Here is a 10,891-nt window from a genome sequence, read left to right on the forward strand (position 1 = left end):
TCAGTTCCACCCGGGACGTTAATATTATACAAAATTATTGTATGTCTGTTATACCTTCATTGTTATCACTCTTTAATTTAATATTGTTCTTTATCAGTATGCTGCTGCTGGAGTATGTGAATTTCCACTTGGGATTAATAAAGTATCTATCTATCTATCTATCTATCTATATACATGAATATGCTCATATTGAAACCAGGTGAGACCATTTTCAGGGAGCCTCCACCCCCACACTATTTGCATTGGAAAAAGCAGCAGCAGAAAATTAATGATCATCAAGTTCAAAATCTGTACAAATGATTCTTGCCAAACATGGAACAGTTTAAAATAATGAGCAGCAATCATGGGTTCTCCTTTTCAGAACTAACGCATAGCTAAAGAACTCTGCATGAACAAGATGAGAAGAAAAGGCAAAGTGTGATATGCTAAAATACCTCAGAGATATCGTGAATGCTGTGATTGTTCAGTATAAAAGCTGTTGTATGAGACATTACAGTAACACTCCGGTAACAATCTGATTGTGACCTTTGGCACGCATTCAAGTGAATCACTGCTGAGTGGGAATCAGTGCCTCCAAGTCTTAGGTAATGGTTCTCGCTTGGAAGAAAGTGTCTGTCTCTTCAGGTGAGTCTAAAGACAAAACTCTCTGTTTACCAGGTGGTCTACATCCCTCTCCTCAATTATGATCAAGGGCTGTGAGTAATGACTTAAAGAATGAGGTCATGAGTACAAATGTCAGAAATAAGGTTTTTTGAAAGAACTTCTGGGCTGAAACTTTGGGATAGGGTAAGAAGCGCAGCAATTCGGGAGAGCCTTAGAATACAGCAGCTGCTCCTCTGGATTGAGAGCACTTAGTTGTGGCGGTTTTGGGCACGTTGGTGTGGCTCCCCTTAGAGCTGCATTTGGACATGTCCCACTAGGTGGAGAGACCCTATAGCAGACCCAGAACACACTGAAGGGATTATGTCTCTCAGTTGGCTTAGAATGACTGGAAATTTCCCAGGAAAAGCTGGAATCTGTAGTTGAGGACATGAACGTCTAGGCTGCGCTGCTGCCACTGCAATCCACGCCAGGAAAGGTGGTTTCAGAAGATGAGAGATGGCCATAGGCTAAAATGGTAACCTTTGATGCTCATAACAAACATACTGCTGCAATGATAATTTACATTTCTGCATTCAGAAAAACATTATAGTGTGATTTTTACATTAATAAGATATTTACAAATGTTTCTGGTTTTGCTACAGCTTTAAATACTTAATTCTTCTTTGCCATTTTTCTTTTATTTTGCCAATTTTCACTATAGTTTGTTTGCTGCCGTTGTTGTATCCAAATAATGACACTTAAAAACAAGTAGAACAGACACAGGCAAACTGTGCTATATGATAAAAGGCTTTATTTACTTCACTGTCAGTGGATTAAGTAACCAGCACATCTGGAAGAGCAGAATGAAAATCAGGATGAAAACATTGTTAAAAAGTTTTAAAACACACACACACACACATTATCCGCAAATAATCGCATAGTACATTTAAAGAAAATTTACCAAACTTAGCTCTTTAATTTTTATATTGACCCCATAAAACAGAAACCTGCAGCCACAGTGAGTCCACCGGAGCGATTTTAGAGACCACTATGATATGGATATTTGTTTTAATATATATTGAAGTACAGCAGTATTCTCTTTGGGAAATGAATACAGGATATACTTATATTTATACTGTATATTGGGACTGTTTAACTATTAGTTAAATAAATGAGCCGGGTGGCTTGAATGATCTTCTCTCGTTCTTACGTTGAGCACATGAAGAATCGTAACATAGTTTGTCTAATTATTTTTACTATTGCGAAATGAACTTACATCGTACTTAATATATTCGCTCATTCCTAGTGCCGATAGTTAAGGAACTACAGTAATGATTAACAACGACGATCATCCTCTCACCGACTAGCAATCACCTTCGAACTGCACGTCGTCGCCAAGCTACGTAGTGCGCGCGTACGCCGGCGGCGGAAGGTCAAGCAGCTGCGTAGCGGAAGTGAGAGTGGGATCTTATCCGCCATTCTGGGAACTGAGGAGAGCGAGCAAGCGAGAGAGAGAGAGTGGGGAGAGGGGGAGATTTTATCTGGCAACAGAAACAGGCTCGGAGTGTGTGAGTGAGTGAGCGAGTGAGTGAGAGAGTGTGAGCGTGAGTGAATGAGAGCGGGTGTGAAAGACACGTTTCCCCCCCACCTGGACTGAGATCGGCGTAAAAAGGAACACTACTGTTAAAAAGAGAAGAAATTATAGCCATAAAACTGGAAAGCAAGTAAGAGTTGTGGGGGGAAGAGGGGGGAAACCTTTTTAAAACGGACAGCCTGATTAACTCAAGAGAGTGAGGCAGGGGCGACGGCGGACATCAAGAGCAGCGGCCATCTGATCCGGTTCCTGAAGAATGTCTGCCACCAGTGTCGATCAGGTAGAGTCGGCGCTCTCTCAACCTACTGGTGATCAACAGTGCATTAAACTCCCGAAACACTGTCGCGATCTCGCTTTTCGGGGACCGCTAGGCCAGGAATCGTCCCCTCCGTTTTGCTTTTTATGACATTTTTTTTTACTATAGTGTTGGTAGTGGGGAGGAGAAATACTGAGAGTGGGGGGGTGGATGGAGTTTTAGGACTTCCGGTCGACAGTATCACTACAGGGAGAGTTGGACCCCTCAGGGTTGTGTAATCTTGTTTTTTTGCAGGGATGACAGGAACACAAATGTGGCCTGTCGGAATACGCAAGATTAAAAGTTGTTTTGAGTCTTTGGGCGCTCTCAGTCATCGCTTATGTTTTGGCTTCTATTTGCCTGTTCTAAAATTGTAAGTCACACTTCTGCCTTAGTAGAGTGTATTGACCTGGCTTTTCCTCCTTTTTTTCCTGTTACTCCAATTTTGTCAACGATGTGATCTCAGAGACCTAAAGGACAAGGAAATAAAGGTAAGCCTCCTGCTGATCTTTTTTTAATAAGTTGTTGCATGATTAAGCTCTTTGATCTTTTAAGTTCAGTGCTGATGTTTAACCGATTGTTTTTTGATGTTATTGTCACATTGCAGTATGTCAAGCTTCTACCTTATACTTGTCATATCTGGTTTCGAAATGAAATGGGCAATTTCTGCAGTACTCCAGCCATCTTTTCGGCACACTCAGTGGTGATTTGTGTTTTACCATTGGGATGCCATACTAACCAATGAATGTACTTTCAGACCTTTTCAACTGAGCCTTTTAAACTTGCCAGTTAATATTGGCCTGTAGGTAATTAATATTTCTGAAAAAATGTTGAGTAAAGAAATTCTGTGCTCCTTATGAACACATCACATTTCCAAAGTAGCTTATAGATCACAATTGCCTTCTGTTTAATTAAGTATATTGTGTTTGTGTATGATGTAGTTTTTCTGTTTTAATGCCCACCATGCTTCAGTAGGTGAAATGTTGGCAGGAGGGAATTATAAGGCTAGGTGGTTTTGGAAGACATTTGTGTTTCACTCGGCAATAATGGTGTATGGTGAACACAATATCAGGTTGCACATTTGATAATCTATTGTTAGAAGTTTGTGGACACATTTTTTGATTCCTACTAAAGTTGTTTGTAATTAAATCTGGCAGAAGTGCTTTATTAGCATGTGGTCTACACACATGACTTGTCAAAGCCAGGCCAGAAATAACATGTGCATAGGAGAACAGTAAACACTAAGGGACATACATTTTATTGATTCATTTTTAATAATATTCTGCATCGTATAAATTCAAACATGTAATGATAATGATATACCTGACTATAGCCTGACTGTCTGGGTACTCTTTACTTGCCGGATGTTATTTTGGTATTCAGAGGTGAAAATTCTTTTTGCGAGTGTGTAAGTAAGTGTCCAACAACATTGCACAGCTCTTCCACCACATCTTTCAGACCACAGTAGTGGCTCATCTGTCCAGTGTCAGCTTCCATGTTTGGTGCTGTTGGCTGTCTTTATGGTGACACCTTAGTCTACTAACTCACTATCTGTAAACATTTGGATTCCTTTGCAATAAACAGGTGTTGTGCCAGGGTGCAGATTACAGGAGCAGTCAAGATTTTGCACAGTAGGCTTTGCTTGTGCTGTTGGGTAATGCTGAATTCCTTGTTTCCAAAGCTGTACCTCTAATGTTGACCTCCTATATAGGATGTAGCTCTGCTTAGTTAGGAACTGTGCCAAGCAAATCATGGCAGAATGACAGTAGAAGCAGGTGTTGTAGTTTAGTATGTGAGCCCATTATTATTAGCCTCTCTAAAGTACAAGTAGTTGTAGTGAAAAGTTGCTTAGTTCTTTGCATAACCCTAATTGTTATTTTCACTTCTGTGCAGTTGGAGGAAGGGTCTTTCAGAATTACTGGTGAAAATGCTCAGTGACGTTGCTGTAGAGTAATTTTGTATTCTGTGTATATCTGCAGTGTAGAAGGTTGGGAGACATTAGTGTCTTGAGTGAAAGCTACTTAATGAACTGAATGTGTGTTACAGATAGGTATATGTTGAAGTGTGTTTTAAATAGACTACTGCTATTCAGCAGTGTTTTTGTTCTAATTTTAGCTGTTTTTTTCCTTTTGGATTCACCTTCTGGTCTTGAATTCCATGTGTGACTGAGAGGGTGAATTTCCTCAGTGCAGCAACAAATACAGTAATTCTGAATCCTCATATTGTTAGGTATGGGGATTTAGGATGGAGTGGTAGGGGTGCTCAAGTATAGAGTTTATAAAGAATGATGAGATCACCATTGACTACCTGGTTTCACTTAACATGTGCTAATGCTAAATTTATTCACTGACATTTTCTCTCCAGTAACAGAAATTTAAATACTGCTTAAAATAAATGCAAAAATGCAACTTAACAGATTGTATTATTATTACATGAGTAAGGGAGTACTAAGACAATTCCATATGTTTTCATGTGCACAAACACTTTTGTGACAATATACTTTTCATACAAAATTTGTTGGAAAAATCACTTTTTCTGGTTTGTGACATTTGCTGTTGTGAGATTTATGTTTAGATTAGTATGTGGAGGAGACAATAGCTGATTGATCATACATTTGAAGAGACTATTTAAAGGAAATGTCAAATTAATCAAAACTTCAACTGTGACACACCTGTTGCGTTAAATTTCAGAATCTTTCTCTCCTTTTTTTTTTTTATTTGTGATAACATTAAGGCCATCTATGCCAAATTAAACTTGTTAATTTATTATTACTGCTTCAAGATTCTTATTAAAATAGCTACTTTTCTGTTGTTTTTTTAACTGTCTCACATAATGTAAATGATCAGACTTTGCTGTTGCCTATGACTATGTATTACTGGTAACGTTGAATTTGTCATTGAATTAGACTAGTTTTAAGTTGAGAAATTAGTTGTACCTGGAGATGGCATTGCATTTGCTCCAGTTCCAAATATGTGCTGCAAATGGTTCAGTTGAGTTTTAGTTGTTACACTAATAAATATTATTTTGTTTTTAAAAGGCCAACAAACAATACAAATGTAGTGTTTGGTGATTTGTTTTCTGAGATTATGAGCTTCTGTTAACCCATTGCATGTATGATTGAAGCGTTTTGCCTTGTGGTTCAAAGCATTAATGAATGTCTTGCCAATGTGGAAGTTTTAAAACACTGTCTAAATATATTTTATTTTGGAATGATCAACTGAGTTGAACATGATTCCCCCCAGAAGTTGATAGATATCATGGCCGGCCTGAGCACTGTTACCATGAGCGCTCTGCAGAGTGGATGTAGAACCTCAGTATTTTTCCGCAGTTGATTCTGGGGTTCATCGGGGATGTTTTCCTGCTCCTATTGTGTTCATTGCTTGCATGGACTAGGTGTTGGGCAGGTTTGTGGGGTCCAATGGCTGTAAAGAACTATTCACTGATCTTGAGTTTGCTGACGATGCTGTGATTTTCCAGGGGTTCAGTGGAGGCTCTGATTGGCCTCTGAGAGATTGAGCAAGGAGTCTGAGTGTCTTGGCTTGCGAGTGACCCGGATAAAAACCAAGATCCAGGCCTTTATTGACCTTTTGGGCACAGCCATCAACAGTGTGTCTGTCTGCAGAGAGAATGTCGACCTTGTCGAGAGGTTTACTTACCTCGGCAGCAACGTTTATGTCTCTGGCGACTCTTCCTATGAAGTCAGTAGATGGATTGAGAGACCATTGTTGGGTGGTCATGAGGTCGATGGAAAGGAGTGTGTGGTGTTCCTGATGTCTTTGCAAAAAGGACGAAAATCGAAGTCTTTAGAGTAGGGCTGCAACAATCAGTTGACGTAATCGACGACGTCGACTACAAAAAATCGTTGACGAGTCATAAACAGAACTTTCAATAGAGGCTTCAGTCACAAAGAACCACATTGGTTTTTGTAACTGAAATGCACTACATAAACATCTGGGGGCAGTATCATTTGTTATTGTTTGTCAAGACTGCACAAATCCTACCAACGAAGAAGAGCGTCTGAGGAGAAGAAGAATGTAAAGGAAAATAAACGTGGTTGCAAATGGCGAAGTCGGATAGAGGAGGGAAGTAGATGGAAAAAATTGAGACAGAAACTTTCTAAAGTGTGGGAGCACTTCACCGAAAAAGAAAAAAAAGTTGAATGCAGATTATGCAAAGCGGAGCTTTATTTTCATGGCAGCACCACCGCGATGCATGAGCATCTGAAACGCAAGCATCCTGGAGCTGTGATGCCGCCGTCTCTTGAGAGGTAAGTTTTAGCAAGTAAAGTTAGTGTCATGTGTTAATGTTGATGTTTGTACTATAAAGTGTATATCAAGGTTTCGACAATGATATTTAACCCTTAAACCGACACATACTTTGGGGTTAATGCACCCCTGCACGCCAAATACTTTTTAGCTGCAGTATTTAAGTAAACATCACAATTCACAAAGAAAATGTGAAATTTTAATGGAACACATTTTTATTCATGCAAAGAGCATCACAATTACTGCAACACTGATCATTTTACACACTGCAAGTGAACTGTAAAAACTATAAAAAACTACTGCAACAATCTATTATTATATGTTCAAGGTGCAACTGAAGACAATTGATGAAATTCAGTAAATCACTGAGCCAACTGCGCTTGAACTGGCTTCACGCAAACACACAGAGGTAAAATGCTGATGATTACAGGCTCGTCTAGTGCAGCGGCTGAATCCCAGAGACCGTGATGCTGCCGGGGCTGGCAATGCTCATGAGCTGGCTGCTCAACGAATGTACGGCACTGACTGATCAGCTCTGCCAAATTGCTCTGTGAAGCAAATATAGCCGGTTGCGGGGTTCAATGAATGTACGTCACCGAATATACTCACCCTCTGCGTGCTGGCAAATTGTACTGGAAATTGACTCTAGCCCATTGCGGTGGTTTAAAGGTTAAGTGAATATAAGTTCAGTTATGTTTGCTAACTTGTTTGGAGCTATAGTAAACGAGTGCATAGTTATATCTGAGCCATCCTAGTTTTTTTTTTTTCTTTTTTTGTATAATATTTGAGTTCATATGAATAGTAAACAATCTCTAACTAACGTTAGGTAACTTGTGTTTTGGAGTATATCAGTAATTAGCTTGTTACAAATTTTAGTCCGTTTTTTTTTTATTTTGGCATAATATAGTACATGATGTGATAAACTACAACACTTTTCCTTCAGAGTGTGATGAAACATCTTTCTCTGTCTGCAAATCATTCTTGTGTATTTCTGCTACCTCTACTCCCTCTGAGCGTCTCTTCTCAGCAGCTGGGAACATTGTCTCAAAGAAGAAAGCCAGCCTCACACCAGAGCATGTCGAAATGCTCACATTCCTGCACTGCAGTCAGGAATATATGAACTGAATCTTTTATAAACTGTACATTATTGTTTTATTCATTCATCCATCCTCTTCCGCTTATTTGAGATTGGTTCATGGGGGCAGCAGCTTGAGCAGAGATGCCCAGACTTCCCTCTCCTTGGCCACTTCTTCTAGTTCTTCCGGGACATAGTCCCTTCTGTGTGTCCTGGGTCTTCCCCGGGGCCTCCTTCCGGTTAGACGTGCCCAAAACACCTCACCAGGGAGGCGTCCAGGAGGCATCCTGATCAGATGCCCGAGCCACCTCATCTGACTCCTCTACTTTGAGTCCCTCCCGGATGACTGAGCTTCTCATCCTATCTTTAAGGGAAAGCCCAGACACCCTACGGAGGAAATCCATTTCAGCCGCTTATATTCGTGATCTCGTTCTTTCGGTCACTACCCATAGCTCATGACCATAGGTGAGGGTAGGAACATAGATCGACCGGTAAATTGAGAGCTTTGCCATGTGGCTCAGCTCCTTTTTCACCGTGACGGACCGATGCAGAGCCCGCATCACTGAGGACACCGCACCGATCCGGCTGTCGATCTCACGCTCCATTCTTCCCTCACTCGTGAACAAGATCCTGAGATACTTAAACTCCTCCACTTGGGGCAGGATCTCACTCCCAATCCTGAGAGGGCATTCCACCCTTTTTCGGCTGAGGACCATGGTCTCGGATTTGGAGGTGCTGATTCCCATCTCATCCGCTTCACACTCAGCTGCGAACCGATCCAGAGCGAGCTGAAGATCACGGCCTGATGAAGTAAACAAGACCACATCATCTGCAAAAAACAGTGACCCAATCTTGAGTCCACCAAACTAGACCCCCTCAACATCCTGGCTGCACCTAGAAATTCTGTCCATAAAAGTTATGAACAGAATCAGTGACAAAGGGCATCCCTGGCGGAGTCCAACTCTCACTGGAAATGGGTTCGACTTGCTGTCGGCAATGCGGTCCAAGCTCTGACACTGATCGTACAGGGACCGAACAGCCCTTACCAGGGAGTCCGGTACTCCATACTTTCGGAGTACCCCCACACAGGATTCCTCAAGGGACACGGTCGAATGCCTTTTCCAAGTCCAAAAAACACATGTAGACTGGTTGGGCAAACTCCCATGCACCTTCCAGGATTCTGCTAAGGTTTCCAACCAAGACAGTTCTACAACATCCAGAGCCTTGAGGAACTCCAGGCGTATCTCATCCATCCCCGGAGTCCTGCCACCAAGGAGTTTTTTGACCACCTCGGTGACCTCAGTCCCAGAGATGGGGGAGCCCACCCCCCGAGTCCTCAGGCTCTGCTTCCTCATTAGAAGGCATGTTAGTGGGATTGAGTGGGTCCCGAGTCGAGGTCACCTGTGCACCATCCCCACCATATACAGTGTTGACACTGCACTGCTTCCCCCTCCTGAGACGCCGGATGGTGGACCAGAATCTCCCCCGCCGTCCGAAAGTCGTTCTCCATGGCCTCTCTAAACTCCTCCCACACCCGAGTTTTTGCCTCAGCAACCATCAAAGCTGCATTCCGCTTGGCCTGCCGGTACCTATCAGCTGCCTCCAGAGACCCACAGGACAAAAAGGTCATATAGGACTCCTCCTTCAGCTTGACGGCCTCCCTCACCGCTAGTGTCCACCAACGGGTTCGGGGATTGCCACCACGACAGAAACCGACCTCCTTACGGCCACAGCTCCGGTCAGCCACCTCAACTCTACCTGGTAATACCCTCGCTTTGCAGCGGAGAAGTAGTGTGTTAAAGAAGTTATGAAAAAGAAAAGGAAACATTTTAAAAGTAACGTAATATGATTGTCAATGTAATTGTTTTGTCACTGTTATGTATTGGCGATCCTAAATTGTCCCTAGTGTGTGCTTGGTGTGTGGGTGTGTTTGTGTGTGTCCCATGCGGTGGGTTGGCACTAAATATTTGTATGAACACTAAAAGAGTCAACACCATAAGATATAAAACTAAAAATGTTTCTACAATGTGTCCCTGAAATGAAGGGAGGCTCAAAATCAAAAGTGCACTAGTCAGTATCTGGTGTGGCTACCAGTAGCTGCTTGAAGTACTGCAGTGCATCTCCTCCTCATGGACTGGACCAGATTTGTCAGTTCTTGCTGTGAGATGTGTTACCTCACTCTTCCACCAAGGCACCTGCAAGTTCCTGGACATTTCTGGGGAATGGCCCCAGCCCTCACCTTGCATCCAACAGGTCCCAGACGCGCTCAATTCCTTTCGACGATAAACACGTAATCCATCCCATCATCCCTGGTGCGACAAAACCGCGGACTCATCAGTGAAGAGCACTTTTGCCACTCCCTGTCTGGTCCAGCGGGTGGGTTTGTGCCAGAGCATAGGCGCGCTTGTTGCTGGTGATGTCTGGTAAGGACCTGCCTTACAACAGAGGCCTACAAGCCCCTCAGTCCAGCCTCTCTCAGCCTATTGGCGGACAGTCTGAGCACTGATGGAGGGATTGGGTGTTCCTGGTGTGACTCCGGCAGTTGTTGTGGCTATCCTGTACCTGTCACGCGAGGTGTGATATCCGCGGATGTACCGATCCTGTGCAGGTGTTATTACACTTGGTCTTCCATTCATGCGGATGATCAGCTGTCCTTCCTGTCTTCCTGTAGCGCTGTCTTAGGCGCCTCTACAGTGGATACATGGCAAATTTATTGGCCTAGGCAATATCAGCAGTCCTCATGCGCTGCCTCCTGCAGCATGCCTAATGCACGCTCACGTAGATGAGCAGGGACCCCTGGCATCTTTCTTTGTTTTTCAATACAGTCGGTAGACAAGTCTCTTTAGTGGTGGCCTGTGCATTTTTAGAACTGTGACCTTTAAATGCCTACTTTCTGTAAGCTGTTAAGGTCTTAAATCTAATTATTCCACAGGTGCATGTTAATTAATTGATTACGGTTAATTGAACATGCATGGAAAACATTGTTTAAAACCCTTTTACAATGAAGATCTGTAAAGTTATTTGGATTTTTAAAACATTATTGTTGAAATACACAGTCCTAAAAAAGGGACGTTTCTTTT

General features: G+C 42.4%; 1 protein-coding gene across 2 annotated transcripts in view; it reads left to right on the forward strand.

Moving 5' to 3' along the window:
* The first annotated feature begins 2,031 nt into the window (after nucleotides 1-2,031).
* ythdf3 (YTH N(6)-methyladenosine RNA binding protein 3) overlaps nucleotides 2,032-10,891 on the forward strand; it is a 66,066-nt gene continuing 57,206 nt past the window's right edge. Inside the window, exons 1-2 of one of the 2 annotated variants that reach the window (XM_039754577.1) lie at nucleotides 2,032-2,456; nucleotides 2,938-2,962. In XM_039754577.1, coding sequence (XP_039610511.1) covers nucleotides 2,433-2,456; nucleotides 2,938-2,962 — 49 coding nt within the window. In that variant the 5' untranslated portion in view covers nucleotides 2,032-2,432. The remainder of the gene's footprint in view (nucleotides 2,457-2,937; nucleotides 2,963-10,891) is intronic. The other variant, XM_039754579.1, reaches the window with a different exon arrangement.

This window comes from Polypterus senegalus, chromosome 5 (assembly GCF_016835505.1).
Source record: "Polypterus senegalus isolate Bchr_013 chromosome 5, ASM1683550v1, whole genome shotgun sequence".
NCBI lineage: Eukaryota > Metazoa > Chordata > Cladistia > Polypteriformes > Polypteridae > Polypterus > Polypterus senegalus.